The sequence below is a fragment of the Pelodiscus sinensis genome, chromosome 3 (assembly GCF_052426305.1).
Source record: "Pelodiscus sinensis isolate ZL-2025 chromosome 3, ASM5242630v1, whole genome shotgun sequence".
Lineage (NCBI taxonomy): Eukaryota > Metazoa > Chordata > Testudines > Trionychidae > Pelodiscus > Pelodiscus sinensis.
In genome coordinates, this window is record NC_143054.1 from 65,648,520 (window position 1) to 65,665,543 (window position 17,024).

Genomic DNA, 17,024 nt, shown 5'->3' on the forward strand with positions numbered 1-17,024 from the left:
CGTTTAAGCAGGATCCTGGTAGGGGAACCACTCCAGACTGGCTTCAGCAGCCCCCAGCCCACAGGGCTGCCAGCTGCTGGCCCCTCCACACGAGGATGATGCCTGCTGCTGCTAGCAGTCCCACACCGGGTTGGAGCAGCCCCTCGGATCGCACCAAGCCCTGAATGGGGGGGGGCTGTTCCTCGGCGCCAATTAACCAATTACCCAGTAAGCTTTCTGGGTGACTGGCAATTGGGTGAAGCTTACTGGATAAGCGGTTACTCTTACACATCCCTACTTATAATCAGGGCTCACCAAGCGGCAGCAAGCCTCACTCACCAGCAGCGCACTACCACATGCTGCACGGCCACGCCAAGCTAAAATCTACTCACCATGGGCGAGTAGATGACATTAATTGTCAAGCCCTGCTTATAATATTAATCTTTTAAGCAGAAAGCAATATACAACCTTCACCATAGCAGACCTGGCACTCCACTATGTGAGCAAGATCCCCCACCTAAGGTACACTTCATAAAGACAGGATTTACCATGCCGCCTTGATTTTAAAGTTACTCCATACCAATATTATCATCACAGTGATAAAATTATATTGATCACTTCTTGCCAAGCCAAACATTCTAGCTTGCCCATTTTTGTAATTAAAATATCCAAAATTAGCATAAAGGCAGCTGTGCTTTTTAATCTCTACAGTATGGCCACTGCTAATAGCCTCTTTCAGCTAAAGTCCTGCTTGTGCTCATACTGATAACACATTGTCTTAATTTGTCCTTGACACGTGAAGTGTAATACTTCATAATGATTTCCTCTCTGATTCTCAGTGCGTTCAAAGAAACTGACAGCATTAACAGTCTAAGGTCAGTTCGGTATCTGATCCCTTTTCCCACAACTAAGCCCCTTACAAAAACTAGGGATGTAAAAATGTAGTTAAACATGTAACTGTGCAACCACTAAAAATCATAGCAGTTATATGGTTACATGCACTATGAGCTCTGCAGTACTGTGAAGAGCCAGCATGTATAACCTCTGACGGGGTGTGGGGGGAGCCAGAGTAGCCCCTGCCTGCAGTGGACCCCATTGGACTGGAGCAGCCTCCTGCTCAGGGCAGACAGGGAGCTACTACAGCCAGTGGCGGATATAGGGCAGGGGGGCCCCGCAAAATTGTGCTGCCCTGGGCCCCGCAAATCTCTCATCCGCCCCTGACTGCAAACCCCTACTGGTTAACCGCAACCAGTAAGCAAGGCTCACTGGTTAACCATTCACATCACTAACAAAAAGCCACTTATTTTCATAGTCAGTGATTTGGTTCCTTCATGTTTAATCAGACATCATCACCTTAACATAGGTCTTTCCTTACCCTGAAGATTCTCCTGTATATAATACACCAGAGATCAGGCTTTTAGAAAGCTGTGTGAATATACCACCACAGAGGTGGAAGAGAGCACTGAACAATCTAACTATACACATAAACATATAAAAAAGAAGTTGAGACCAGATAGGGAAAAGTGACCATAAAGAAAGAAATGAGAAAGGAACAATAGTAGTGAGTGACAGGCAGAGCATAAAATAAGAAGGGATAAAAGACTACACAGAGTAAAGGAGAATAAACATAGAATGCAGATAAAAACAATAGAGAATGAGTGAGACAGACAAACTGAAGAACAGAACATGAACATGGCAGAGAATATAAAAGATAGCATTATAAGAAAAAGGTTTTTTAGATAAGTGAACATGATGGGCATACTATACAGAAATATTTTTTGGTCTTTTTCAAAGGTTTTGAAAACTTACAATATTTTAGAATTTTCAGAAAACTACCATTTATCCTTGAAGACTCAGAATTACATTCTGCAAGTTTCACTGAATAAAACATTGGTGTTAAACTATTAACATTTTATTCCTAATTACCGTTCTCCAACAAAGCACTCTTGCTTTTCAAAGAAGAAAATGTCAAAATGACCCCCTTCGCGTTTGCTGTCATAACTCAAACCCTTGGGCTACATCCTCACTGGCAGCTTCTTGTGCAAGAACTGTTTTGCGGAAGAGTTCTTGTGCAAAAAGTCTTCCAAAAGAGCGCGTCTACACCGACATGTGCTTTTGCGCAAGAGCATCCATGGCAGTGTGGACTCTCGCGAAAGAAAGCTCTGATGGCCATTTCAATCATAGGGGCTTCTTGCACAAGAAATTCATGTTGCCTGTCTACACTGCCCTCTTGTGAAAGAGCTCTTGCGCAAGAGCACTTATTCCTCATGGGGAGAGGAATAACTCTTCCGGAAGAAGCCCTGTTTTACAACACTATACTGTAAATTTACTTGCACAAGAATGTGCGTGCAGTGTAGACAGCAGGCAATTTTTTGCGCAAGAGGCTGCCAATGTAGACATAGCCTTGATGTACTGTGCAGGGCCTGATTCTGCCACTATTATTCACATTATAGTAGAGTAGTTCCTTAGTCAGATAATAATTTTAAGTGTGCCAGAATCAACTCCATAGTTTGCACATGCTAAAACATTTTGAAATGCCCAACATATTACCATTTAAAGTGTCTAAAGTATTTAATATTTTATCATGCAGATGAACTTTGACAGAGTTCCAAAAGACATTTTGGAACCAAAAGCTCTAGCATGGGAAGATTACTCACTCTGTGCAGTAACTAGAGTTCTTCAAGATATGTCCCTGTGGGTGCTCCACTTAGGTAAGTCAGCACTGCTGTGCACATGGCCCGGATATCTCTGCTAGCAGTCTCCTGGCCACCTGCCCTATTGTGCAATAGCTCAGACTGACAGTTTAGCACACACAGGCAGCAGTTCCCTACGTTCCTTCTCCACGCCCGACTGTATTAGCCCAGAGCAGAGGAAAGAGGAGTGGATGTGGAGCACCCACAGGGACACATCTTGAAGAACTCCAATTACTGCACAAGGTAAGTAACCTTCCCTTCTTCTTCGAGGGGTCCCCATGGGTGCTCCACTTAGGAGACTACACAGCATTATTCCTGCTTGGCGGTAGGCGCTCCATGATGCAGGAGTGGAAGTTGGACAGTATGGTACATCCAAATCTAATGTCTGAGTCCTAAAAGGACAGAATAGCGTAATGTTGGCCAAGGCCCCTGTTGTATCACTGCCAGTAACGTCTATGGGAAGACCCTTGAGTAATGCAGCTGTGGTAGATACTGTCCTCGTGGAGTGCGCCCGGAGAACTGTTGGTGTCTGTCTGTGGCTGGACAGACCTCTGGATCTGTCCGCAGAAGGCACGGATAGTCTAGGTGTTCTTCGAGAATCTTTTGTGCGTTCCAGGTAAAGGGCTAATGTCCTGCATACATTCAGTGTGCACAGCACTGGGCTGTCATTGTGTAGTTTCGAGAAGAATACAGATAGGTATATCGTTCGTTACAATGGAATGAGGTAGGGGTATTGAGGAGGAATTTCGGTGGGTTCTAAGGACAAATTTGTCCTCGTGGAAACTGATGTATGGGTCCGCCAGGAGTGCTGCTATATCTGCCACTCTCCTGGCCGATGGTAACACGATGTCGGATAGTTTTACGGCAAATGTCTCCGCAACCCTCCTGAACAGACATGGAACCTTCCAAAGTCACCCCATCTGACTGGTGATGCGGGAGACTGTGTTCCTCCATCATGTGCTGAACTGTTGGGTCAGTACGGTGCCCGAGAGTCCCAGTAGGCTCGTGGAGAGATATTGGTGGAGGCATCCACTGTGCCCTATGCTCTTTCCGCCCCCGCAGTTGTTGCGGTCCCATATATAGAGGGACTCTGTGCTGGCTAACTGGCTGCCCCTCCTCATCATCACAAAATCAAGCAGATATATGTGATGCTGGTGTTGCAAAGAACAGGGAACCTCTAGCCTGTGGGGTGCCATCGGTACTGACTAGTGGTGAGCACTGTACCAATTCTATTGCAAGGGCTGCCTGTCACAAGCTTGGTACCGGAGTAAGCAGACGCACTGCTATGCAATCCCATACAGCTGCCCGTGTGGGTACCATTGGTACTGTAAAGCGCATCAGTATGGACAGTATCGAGCATGTGCTTAAGCGTGGCATTCCATTGCACTGCAGCTTGTTGGCTTGCTGGCTGCTCTGCGGTACCATGTTTCCCACCAGTACCGCGTTAATGTGTGGAGAGCGTGAAGCGTGGACAGCTGTTCAGTGCTTCATATTATAGTCACAGTTTTTTCAGTAAGCCGGAGCCCTCGTCCCACTTTTAAGAGCCCTGCCTGGCACTCTGATCAGCCTATCTGTCCTTTTATCTGTGAGAGGCTGAGGCTCAGTGAGGGACAGGGAGCGTTAAGCACTTCACTCCAGGTTCTGCTCTCCAGCAGGTCCCTGCGAGGGCGTGCTCGTCCTGCCTTCCTCCTCAAAAGGGTTATCTTGGAGGGCAGGAGGGGTCGAATGGGGCTGTGATTCATCCATGTTCTACAAAATATAAGTCATCCATGTGATGCTGTCACCCTGTCGCCCTCTGGGAGCATGGGCGAGCTTGTAACAACGCGGGCAGAGACTGAGAAGATGGTCTGGCCCAAGAGATGCAGGCAGAACAGACTTTTTCTTTTTCTTTTCTTTCCCCGTTGTCTCTTCAGCAGGTGGGATGCAGCAAAGGCTCCCATGCACCGCTTCACCTGCTATCCTTTCTTGCCAGGTGTGCTGACATGACAGAGTTACCTGCATGCTGCTCACAGAGGAGCGGACCACAGCTGAAGTGGACACATGCCATTTCACCCGCTAGCTATCCCTTTTCCATTTCCTCTCACTCTATTATTTGATGCTATTATTAGTTGTTGTTGGTTTTTTTCCTTTGGCATTTGGGAGACTGGTGGAAGTGCAAACGATGCCAGCAGTGGAAGAGAAGGAACTAAGAGAACGGCCGCCGGAGCATGCCCACCTGTCATTCTCAGTGACTGTGCAATAGCGTAGCACCTGCCGGCAGCCAGGAGACTGCTAGCAGAGATCTCCAGGCCACGTGTGCAGCAGTGCTGACACCTAAGTGGAGCACCCATAGGGACCGTCAAAGAAGAACAATTATTAGTAGGATGCATAAGGGCCATTTCAGGACCAACTAATACAGATATAAAGCTTATCAGTACCCTATAATAAACTGAAACTAAAATACAGAGTTGTTTGGTTTTCATAGTGTTCATCATGCACTCAATCAAGGCCTTCCACTGTTTTAGATGGACTAACCATTTATAAAATAAGTAATGCAGTGATCCCTATACCACCACTCATTCACTCTCCCAATACAGATAGGAAAATATTTAAGAAAAATCTTAATCTTCTTTCAATATTTCCACTTCATGCCTCCAGATACTTACAAATCATTTCAAGAACTACTACCTCAATTGTAGGTATATGGTAGGTGCTGATGTGTATGTGCATGATGGAAGGTGTTTTGGGAAGAGGACTGCATAGCATCAGGATAAATTAACACTCCATTTACAGTATCTGACTTAGAATCAGAACTGTCAATATAATACACAGGAGTATTAAAAATACTGTATTCTTCCAAATTTCATGAAATGTAAGTGAACACCATATTACTGTACTTTTGTACAATATCTAACTAGAGTTTAGTGTTGTACTGTTTTCATGCAACTATTCCAAATTACTTCACAAAAATGTTAAATATATTAATATGTTTTACTCAGACCTTTTTCTGAGCACTAATTTTCTCATTCATAAGTGTAACACAAATCAGTCAATGTAAAACCCACACAAGTATTAGTGCCAACCAGGGCCGGCCCAAGTCCTTTTGGAGCTCTGGGCCCGGGTGCACGGCGCCGCTCCTGGGCGCACGGCGCATGCGTAGGCCTGCCCGTGGGGTGCAGGCCCGCCCCCCAGGATGCACAGCGCATGAGCTCCCCAGCCTGGCCCAGTGTGTGCTGCTGGCAGGCATGCCGGGCCGTGCAGGGCCCCGTGGCCGTGGGGAGAAGGGCGCTGGTGGCCAGCGCCATGGGGCTGGCACTGCAGAAACTGGGCGCGTGGCACCTGATGGCAGCTGTAAGGGACGCCGCGCGCCCCTTACAGCTGCCTTAAGCGCCCCTCATCGGTTGGCACCCTGGGCAGCTGCCTGGCTCGCCCATGCCTCCGTCCGGCCCTGGTGCCAACATGTGAAACATTTTGCCAGGGCCAACTCCACAAATTAATTGGAGGGAGGGGAGGAGTCGTTGAGGGTCACAGATCCCAGCCAACTGATAGTTCTATTTACACTGGTGATTTTAAGATAATTTTTCTTAACTCTTGAGAGAAAAAGAAAAAAACATCTACTAAGACAATACACCAGCCCCCTAAGTGTCTTGCAGACCTCTAGTTTATTTGAAAACTCCCTGGTGTGTGTGGGGGGGGGGAGGGGAGGGAGGGGGGGAGATGCTCTGTCTTCATCTACATTGTTTTTCCCAGCTATCACACTCTGCAGTTGCTCCCATAGCTCTTCACGATGGCTTACCCATTCTCCCCTCCTTATGCCTTTCCCCTCTACTCAACAGCTCCTTTTTCTGGTCTCTGGGACTGATTTCTGCCTCTCTCTGGCCTCAGTATGTAGTAGTTTATGAGACACACCTGCAGAATACAGAACTCAGAAGCCTAAATCTGCCTAAATCTAAAAGAAGAATATGAAGAAGAGGACACTGAGCAGCCAAGAAGGTGCAGTGTATTTCTCTCAACTGGATAAGGGCCCACTACAACAGTACCAGCTCACCTACTGACAGCCCAAATGACAAAGATTATGCCAGCAATAGCCCAAACTAATAATACTATAGACACAATTGTAGTGCCCTAGCATGGCATCTGCAGACTCTCAGGTTACATATAAACAAAGATTAAAAAAAGACCCGGTGGGCTGGAAAAGTAGCTGTTTATGCTGGAGGAGAAAAAATCATGGGCTCGGGACAGATACTGATTTCTGAGACCATGTAAGAGTGGATGGTCTCAGAGCTTGGTCTCCAACTCAAGCCCAGATATCTACACAGAATTTTTTAGCCCCACAGCTCAAGCCCCATAAGCTTGAATCAGCTAACCCAGGCCAGTCACTGGTCTTTTATCCCTGTGTAGATGTACCCTCATACATGAAAACAGTACCAGGACATTAGATGGAATGGTTTTGCCCCGGTCAAATCAGGACTATTGGCAGAGCTTTCAATTCAGCTGTATTATTTCATCATTATTTCTAGCATAAGCCTAAAAGGTTCTCTCTTTAACCCATATGTAACCACTCCAATCAAATTAAGACAGAATCTGAAAGTAACACATAAACTAAATATTTTTGCCATCTCTTTAACTCACAAAAGTTGTTCTGTATTAAAATGGTCCCAAATAAGCTATAAATATATTGTTTCTCTATAGACAGATCTGTACAGAAATATCGCTAAGTTATAACCAAAATACCCAAACCAAGTTCATACCCGTTGTAGAAAGAAGGAGTTTCTGAACAGTATTTTGCAGAAGTTTTGAGACAACATACAGACTTCTCTCATAGATCAAGTCTCCATTGACCAAGCAAAAAACATTATTAAGACAGCTTTCAAATGTGCTTTGCCTGATTCAAGGTACTTTTAGTTTCCCTCCTCCTGTACTGCTATCAACAGGGTTGTACACATGGAAGTAAGTGACTAGTCAACTATCTGATAAGCAAAAGCTTATCGGACAGTCGACTAGTCCCTCAATTAGTCTCTTCTCCCCCACACTTGATGCCTCTATTAGAGGCAGCAAGGTGGGGGGAGCAGGAGCCGGTGCTGGGGGAGCCGGCTTAAAAGCCAGTTCCCCCGAGCAGCATCTCCGCGAGGAGCATGGGAGGCAGGGGGGAGCAGCGACTAGGTACGAGCCAGGAACTAGCAGGCTCTTAATACTTTTAAACGCAGAACCACAGCAGAGATAGCTCCTGGCCCAGGAGCTAACCCCACTGCAGCTCCCCTACTTATTGACTAATTGATAGAAAATCTATTGACTATTCTATTAGTTGATTAAACTAAATTTAACATCCCTAGTTGCACATTGTCCAATCACTTTGGGTGTCAAGATGAGCTTTCTGGCTCTTACCTATGCAAACATAATTTCTGTCTTAATTTTAGTTATTAGATGTTAATCAAAAGTAGTAAAATTTAAAGTACTTACATTGAATTTAATAATGTCATATATCAAGTACCGAGGAACAACTTGTCCATTTACCTTGTCAATGATCATTTCCTTAAAGAAAAAAAAAAAGATAACATACCCTTAATATCTGTAATTCAAGAATACTACACAAGTATGACAATATGTATACATTCAGTACATTTATAGAACTGTAGCAATGCTGAACAGTACTCTAAAAGGATCTGTCCAAAGCTCCATTATGAAGCAGATTTTTACTGGATTTTATAAAGGTCATGAAATATGTTTACATAAGAAGTATGCCATACAAACTACTCAACAAAACCATATAAAGTTCTCAACAAAATCCAGTGTTAAGATACTCTGTTTTAAACTGAAACTGTTTTGTTTCTCAAAATATGTTATTTTAACCTAAAGTATGTGATGCAAATTTTTTCTATAGGATTTGTAATCCTAAATCACTTAGATTATGGGTTCCCAAACTGGGGGGCGTGCTCCCCTGGGGGTGGGGTGTGAAGAAATTCCAGGGCAGGGCACGAGGGTCCCCATCAAGTTTTGCTGCCCTGCTCAGTTCTTTTTTTTTTTTTTTTTGCTTAATAATGTGGGTTTTTGAGGGGGTGGGGAGGTTGACAGTTTTTCAAAAATCAGAAAGGGGGGCATGATGCTGAAAAGTTTGGGAACCACTGACTTAGATACTGCTGAAAAAATCTCATACAGTATATAAGCAATGGCCATTAAAGACTGAATATTTTTTGCTTAGTTTTCTCATATCAGATGATTTAACAATAGTTTAACATATTTCTGACCATACAGAAAGCAGAGTGGATACAAAAATATTGATTAGGTATTAATTACTGCTAATTTAGATACTGGCATAGAGAGTACACGTTAAGTCTACAGATGATACCCAGCTGGGAGGGGTTGCAATTGCTTTGGAGGATAGGGTCATAATTCAAAATGATCTTGACAAATTGAAGAAATGGTCTGAGGTAAATAGACTGAAGTTTAATAAGGACAAATGCAAAGTACTCCACATAAGAAGGAAAAATCAGTTTAACACAAACAGAATGCGAAGCAACGGTCTAGGAAGGAGTACTGCTGAAAAGGATCTAGGGGTCATAGTAGACCACAAGCTAAATATGAGACACCAGTGTGACGCTGTTGCAAAAAAAGCAAACATGATTCTGGGATGCATTAACAGGGGTGTTCTGAGCACGACACAAGAAGTCATTCTTCTACTCTACTGTGTGCTGATTAGGTCTCAATTGGAGTATTGTGTCCAGTTCTGGGCACCACATTTCAAGGAGGATGTGGAGAAATTGGAGAAGGTCCAGAGAAGAGCAACAAGAATGATTAAAGGTCTAGACAACATGACCTATGAAGTAAGACTGAAAGAACTGGGCTTGTTTAGTTTGGAAAGGAGAAGACTGAGGGGGGACACGATAGCAGTCTTCAGGTATCTAAAAGGGTGTCACAAGGAGAAGGGAGAAAAATTGTTCTCCTTGGCCTCTTAGGATAGGACAAGAAGCAATGGGCTTAAACTGAGGCAAGGGAAGTTTAGGTTGTACATTAAGAAAAACTTCTTAACTGTCAGAGTGGTTAAACTGGAATAAGTTGCCTAGGGAGGTTGTAGAATCTCTATCTCTGGAGATATTTAAGAGCAGGTTGGATAGACATCTATCAGGGATGGTTTAGACAATACTGGGTCCTGCCATGAGGGCAGGGGACTGGACTCGATGACCTCTCGGGGTCGCTTCCAGTTCCAGTGTTCTGTGATTCTTGGTGGTTTTAGAAGGGTGCTTTTTACCACAATACTGCATTTTTACATTTGTATTACACTTGTGCGTGCACACAATTTATGGGAGGTATTGTATAATAACTGAAGTTCTTTAGCAAGGATAACTTTAAAAATAATTTTAGTCATGTTTGTCAGTGCTTTGAAGATGTAACTACTATATGCATTATTAAAATAATTTGAAGATGAAACTTCATTTGCTTTGCAAAAAAGTTTGTAATATCTGAAATTACGTAGAGTCAACCAATAAACCAATAAATCTTTGAATTCATGCCCGTCAGTGTGAAAGAAGCTGTTTGCATATATATTTGCATGGATAAGCAACCACACTTAAGCTGAGGCCCTTGGCATGTGCTTAGAGTATCATTGTGGCCCCGGGCCTTCCAAACTTGAGTAGCCCTGATTTAAACCAATTCACAGGGGTAAAACACCAGAAAGATTGCTAACCAGAGCACTGATATTTGTACTCAAAAGATGCTAGATCCCCCTCATAAATAAAAACGAATGATTTGAAACTGTTAGTCAAAGCTACAGCATTCTCTTGGTTTTTCAAGTTTTGTACCAGTTTAATACCCAATAAAAATATATTTAAAGAGTATATTTTGCCCTAGGATAGGCACAAATCCTTCTAACTACAGGCAGTCCCCGACTTACGCAGATCCAACTTATGTCGGATCCGTAGTTTCGAAAGGGGCTTTTCTCGCCCCGGAGGACGCGGGCGGCGGGACCGCCCAGACGCGCCGCGGTCCCGCCGCCCGCATCCTCCGGGGCGAGAAAAGCTGCTCCGTGTCTCCCTGGTCTGTTGGGGGAGCCCCCCCAAGCAGACCAGGGAGACGCGGAGCAAAGCCGCGGAGGACACGGGCAGCGGGACCGCCCAGACGCGCCGCGGTCCTGCTGCCCGCGTCCTCCGCAGCTTTGCTCCGCGTCTCCCTGGTCTGCTGGGGGGAGGAGGGGGCAGCAGACCAGGGAGACGCAGAGCAAAGCCGCGGAGGATGCAGGCGGGACCGCGGCCCGCGTCTCCCTGGTCTGCTGGAGGGGGGGTGCACCCCGCCCCTGCAGACCAGGCTTTTCTCGCGATGCCTGGGATAGAGCAGCTGGGGCGCTGCCCGGTTGGTCCCTCAGCGCCGCTCCTCAACGCTACTGGACCAACCGGGCAGCACCCTAGCTGCTCTGCCCCAGGAGTCCTGATTCAGCCGCTGCTGGTCAGTTTCAGCAGCGGCTGAATCAGGACGCTGGGGCAGAGCAGCTGGGGTGCTGCTGGGTTGGTCCAGTAGCGCCAAGGAGGGGCGCTACTGGACCAACCCGGAAGCACCCCAGCTGCTCTGCCCCAGGCGTCCCCATGTCAGCCGCTGCTGAAACTGACCAGCGGCTGACTACAGGAAGCCCGAGGCAGAGTTGCTCTGCCACGGGCTTCCTGGAATCAGCCGCTGATCAGTTTCAGCAGCGGCTGACTTGGGGACACCTGGGGTAGAGCAGCTGGGGTGCTGCCGGGTTGGTCCCCGCAGCGCTGAGGTGCGGCGCTGCGGGGACCTACCCAGCAGTGCCTCAGCTGCTCTGTCCCAGGCATCCAGATTCAGCCTCTGTTGAAACTGATCAGCAGCTGATTCCAGGAAGCCCGGGGCAGAGCAACTGTGCCTCGGGCTTCCTGTAGTCAGCCGCTGGTCAGTTTCAGCAGCGGCTGAATCTGGACGCCAGTTCCGACTTACATACAGATTCAACTTAAGAACAAACCTACAATCCCTATTTTGTACATAACCTAGGGACTGCCTGTATGATCAAATAAACTTGTTAGAAAGTTTAGACACATATGGGTCTAAAATGTTTAAGATGGCATCTGTAACTCACAGTTTTGTTTTGTTTTTTGGTCACGTGACTGGATCCAACCAAACTCTACATAACAAGTTACTATAGTTAGCTTTCTCCATAGCCAAATTTGTAATGTCCTCTATCTAAAAGTAAACAAATTTTGTTTCTTCATTTTTTAGTATCAAAGATGTGTCTAAGAATTCTTAATTCATTAAATTAAAGATCTAAAATCACTCATGCAGTTTTAAAAAATATGGAAAAGATGACAGTTCAATATTAACAATGAAATAAACACATGAGCAAGTGAACACTTAAAAGGGCTTTGGCAACAGACAGATTATTTTCTTGTACGTGTCCTGTTGCATCAGTGGCAGTTAAGAAGTCCTTCTTTGCATATCTCAGAATACTAGAACTAGAAAAGACCTTGAGAGAGCCATCAAGTTCAGTCCCCTGACCACATAACAGGGCCAAGCATCATCTAGATCAGTGGTCCCCAACCTTTTGGGACTGCTGGGCGCCATGGGGCGGGGCCACTCACGTGCCGGGCACCCGGGGGTGGGGCTGCATGCGCACCCAGGGGTGGTGCCACCCATACACTGCATGCCCGGCGCCGGCATCACCCATGTGCCGCACATCCAGGGGTGGGGCTGCCCATATGCCGCACTTCTGGGGCCGGCACTGCTCTTGTGCCACACACCCAGGGGTGGGGCTCCCCATACGTCACACGCCTGGGGCCAGCGCCGCTCCTGTGCCGCGCACCCAGGGGTGAGGCCACCCATATGCAGTGCGCCCACAGCCGGAACAGCCCATGTGCTGCATGCCTGGGGCCGGCGTCACTCCTATGCCACATGCCCAGCTGAGGGGATGCCCATACGCCGCGCGCCCGGAGCCGGCACAGCCCATACGCCGCACGCCCGAGTGTGGGGCCAGCCCCGATCACTCGGCGGGTGCAGTGAAATGGCCTGGCGGGCGCCATGGCACCTGCGGCACTGTGTTGGGGACCACTGATCTAGATCATTTTTGACAGATGTCTGTCTAACCTGCTCTTAAATATCGCCAATGATGGAGATTCCACAACCTTCCTAGGCAATTTATTCCAGCATTTAATCAACCTGAAGTTTTTCCTAATGTTCATCCTCAAATTGCTGCAATTTAAGCCCATTGCTTGCTTTTGTCCTACCATTAAGCGGTTCAGAAGAATAATTCTTTCTCCTCCTCTTTGAAACACTCTTTTAAGCTGCTATCATACCCCTCTCAGTTGTCTCCTTTCCAAACTAAACAAACCCAGTTCTTTCAGTCTTCCCTCATAGGTCATGTTTTCTAGACCTTTAGTCATTTTTGTTGTTCTTCTCTGGACTTTCTCTAATTTCTCCACCTCTTTCCTGAAATGTGGTGTCTAGAAGTGGACACGATATTCCAGTTGAGGCCTAATCAGTGCAGAGTAGAGGGGAAGAATTATTTATTGTGACTTGCTCACAATAGTTCTGTTAATGCTCCCCAGAATGCTCGATTTTTTTGCAAGTGTCACTTTGTTGACTCATATTTTGCTTGTGGACTCCAAGATCCCTTTTTGTAGTACTTCTTCCTAGACAGTCACTTCCCATTTTGTGTGTGTGAAACTGATTGCTTCTCCTCACATGGAGTACTTTGTATTTATCCTTATTGAACTTTAGCCTATTTACCTCAGACCATTTCTCCAGTTTGTCCAGATCATTTTGAATTATAACCCTATTCTCCAAAGCACTGGCAACCCCCTCCTAGCTTGTTATTGTCTGCAAATTTTATAAACGTAATTTCTATGCCATTATCTAACTCATCGATGAAGATATTGAGCAGAACTGATCCCAAAACTGATCCCTGTGGAATCCCACTTGTTATGCTCTTCCAGCGCAACTAAGAATCACGGATAACTATTCTCTGTGAATGGTTATCCAGCTAGTTATGTATCTACCTAATATTAGCTTCATCTTGGTTATAAGTCAATTCCTTTTGAAGTATCAAGTTTATTGTAAGAACACAGTGCAAGACATGGCAGAATACTACTGTCACGTTGCTGAATTGGAGGGAAGCAGCCAGATCGCTGCTGCACCCCTAGGTGGGGGTGTTGGCCCCAGAAATTGGTATAGGGGGGATTGAATGGGGTTTGAATTGTTTGTTGATCTTATGTACGCTATTTATGTGAATGTATAATGTCTATGTGTGTAGGTAGGAATCTGTAATCTGTGTGGAAGCTGAATATTTCTGTGAATGTGGTTAAGCATGGCTATGGACAGGCTGGGTAGCAAAGCCCTGTGGAACAATGGCCCTTGATGGCCCAAAGACACACCTAAAGCAGGAGGGCGGAGACCCAAGGGCTGCCAGCAGAAAGAGGCTGAGGACCAGGTGACTGGCTGAGACCAGAAGAGGCCAGGAAGGAGATAAAGAGGCCATGTGGTCGAGGCCATTTTGGTTCTCAGCTCAGCACTTCATCCCAGAGGCAGCACTGCAGGGATTGAAGAGCCCAGAAGACCTGTGGACCCATCCTGATCGTAGGATGTGCAATAAGGACTTTTAAACCAGCAGCTGCAACGTCTCTGCTAGAGCCTGCATCGAGAACTGGGAGATTCGGTGCATGTAACGTACTGTACTTTAATAACCTTACTCTCATGCTTTTCTTTCCTGTAATAATAAACCTTTAGATATAGATTCTAAAGGATTGGCCCAGCGTGATTTGTGGGTACGGTCCAGAGGGTAAATTGACCAGGGATCTGTGGCTGGTTTCTTGGAACCGGACAGAACTTGTTCTAGAGCTAGGACCCCCCACCTGTGTATAGGCCCGGGGCCATCTGGGGCACGGATATTGCTGGGGTGTCGGAGGGGTTTTGCTCGGGAGGCTTCAGGCAGGTAGCAGAAGTGCTCTGTGGGACTGGTTTGTGGCCTGTGTGGAAAGGTCACGAATCGGGGGCTGTAAGAAGCCCCGGATTCGAGCAATTCACCCTGAGCGGACGCCCTCAGCTGTGCCCAGACACGGCCCGGACTGTCACAACTACACGCAAGCAAAATGCAAACATTTCCAAATGCACGCTCTTGGCAGGAAGGCAGAAAAATTCTAGCAACATAATGTTGTAAATATAAATCAGTGCGTTGCAAACAGAAAAACAAATACACAGAACCAGATACCTGAGCATTCAAATAAAATAAATCTATGTAAGCAATCCAGTAACTGAGTGTTCTTACAACAAGATTTTTACGAATAAAACTATAGATTAAATATGCACTTTGGTTTTCCAGTCCCAGAATCCAAGTCCGAAACAAATTAATTATGCATTGAGCTTTCATTCAGTAATAAAAAGAGGTAGAAATGGTATATTGCTGGCTTGGCTTTTTATTGGTTCCTGGAACTAGGCAACAACAACAAACCTTCTCCACTTGCACAATTACTGAACTATTTTGGCCGAGACATCCCTTTTCTCCTCTGGAAGAGTTTTATTTAATTTTGCAAGTAAATATTCTTTGATTTTTGTTGGTATGTTTCTGGGAAGAGTAGACTGCTTTCTCCCACCAGGGCAAAACATCCACCTACACCTCTACAAAAAGCTCAAGTGACATCACTGTGAAGACAGTGGCAGCACGCAAGCCCAGTCGATGCATAGCAATGACTCAGTTTGCTTGATTTTGATATCTGGAGGGTGCAGAAGAGGTAAAATACTGCTCTTGGGACAGCAAAAAATATACTACATGTTTGTCTCATTTGTCTGGGGTGACATGAATGAGTCACTAAGGACTGACCCATGAAGAGAGGATCTGGAAAGACCGTGGGATCCCAAGTGACTGCAGAACTGATTTTTCACAATAGGAGGCTCTGGCAAGCAGACACCGTGAACTCAGTGTGGCTTTGCAGCAGGACAATGATGGACTAAGAGGTAACATGAAAAAACAACTAACAGTCTGGTAGACTAACAAAACACTTATAGACTAACAAAACATAACAAGAAACAGGCTCAGACACAGAAATTCTCACCTGGGGGACACAGGAAAAAGGAAAGAGAGTAGTGAAGCCAAAATTAATTTGACAGCATTATAGCTGGGTGATGCCCTGGTTGTAGCTAGTGTGAACTTGGTTTTACGTTAGCATAAAGAAAGGGGAGTTACTCATTTTGTACAGTAACGACTGTTCTTCGAGATGTGTGTCCTCATGGCTGCTTCACTGTTGGTGATGGGTCACCCAGAGCCACAAATCGGAGCATTGCAAAGCAGTTTCCCCCATCGAGCTGCACATGTGCAGGAGCTGTCTCGGGAGGCGCTGCTGCCTCCCGAGTGCCTGACATGCACAGCCCGATCCCTCCCCTTCAGTTCCTCTTGTATGTCCAAGTAACTAAGATTCTGAGTGGGGGGGAGGAGAGGGAAGAAGAGTAATGGAGCACCCATCGGGGTGGAGGGACTTCTCAAAGAACAATCATTACTACACGAAGTGAGTAACTCCCCTTTCTTCTTCGAGTGATGTTCCTATGGGTGCTCCACTGTTGGTGACTACAGAGCAATATTCAAGTTGGATGGAGGGAGTTGGAGTCATTGTTTGGCTGTGGTGTACAAGACTGCAGTGGCCAACTCTGAGTCAGATGCTAGTTGCTGTAGCATTGCATAAAGTTTTGCAAAAGTGTGGACTAAGGACCATGTTGCAGCTCTATAAATGTCTCTTAGGGGGATATTGTTCACGAAGGCTGTGGAGGCAACTGTAGCTTGAGTGGATGCTGTAAGGGCCTATTAGCCAGAGAATGGCACCTGAGCATGCATGTCAATATCCACTTTGAGATTCGCTGAGATGAAATAGGTATGCCTCTAGAGCGCTCGGCAATGGAAATAAGTCTCTGAGATTTATGAAAGGGCTTGGTTCTATTTAAAAAGGAGGCCAATGCCTGTCGAATATTGAGGGTATGCATCATGGCATCCCTTGGTAAAGCATGTGTGTTTGGATAGAAGGTAGGAAACACAATAGGTTCACTGATGTGGAATCCTGTACACGCTTTCAGAAGAAATGCTGGATGAGGCCTTCATGTAACCCTGTCTTTTGCCAAAATAGTATAGGGGGGCTCCGCCATAAGGGCTCCATACTCCCCAATCCTTGTCACTGAGCTAATGACCAATAGAAAGCAGACTTTCATGTATAGAAAGGGAAGTGCAACTGTGGCTAAAGGCTCAAATGGAGGCCTAGTCAAACAGTCCAAAATAAGGTTCAGGTCCCATGCTGGGGGTGGAGGTCTGCAGGGTGGATATATATTCTGGAGAACCTTAAGGAACCTTTTTGTGACCAGGTGAGCAAAAATGGAGAGGCCATCCACCAGGATGTGGAAAGC

General features: G+C 46.0%; 1 protein-coding gene across 5 annotated transcripts in view; it reads right to left on the reverse strand.

The window, feature by feature from the left end:
- RNGTT (RNA guanylyltransferase and 5'-phosphatase) overlaps positions 1-17,024 on the reverse strand; it is a 433,610-nt gene that overhangs the window by 250,360 nt on the left and 166,226 nt on the right. For 3 of the 5 annotated variants that reach the window (XM_075923869.2, XM_075923867.2, XM_075923871.2), the window contains one exon: positions 8,112-8,183. The exons of 1 other annotated variant lie outside the window; for it this stretch is intronic. In XM_075923869.2, coding sequence (XP_075779984.1) covers positions 8,112-8,183 — 72 coding nt within the window. The remainder of the gene's footprint in view (positions 1-8,111; positions 8,184-17,024) is intronic. One more of the 5 variants, XM_075923868.2, reaches the window with a different exon arrangement.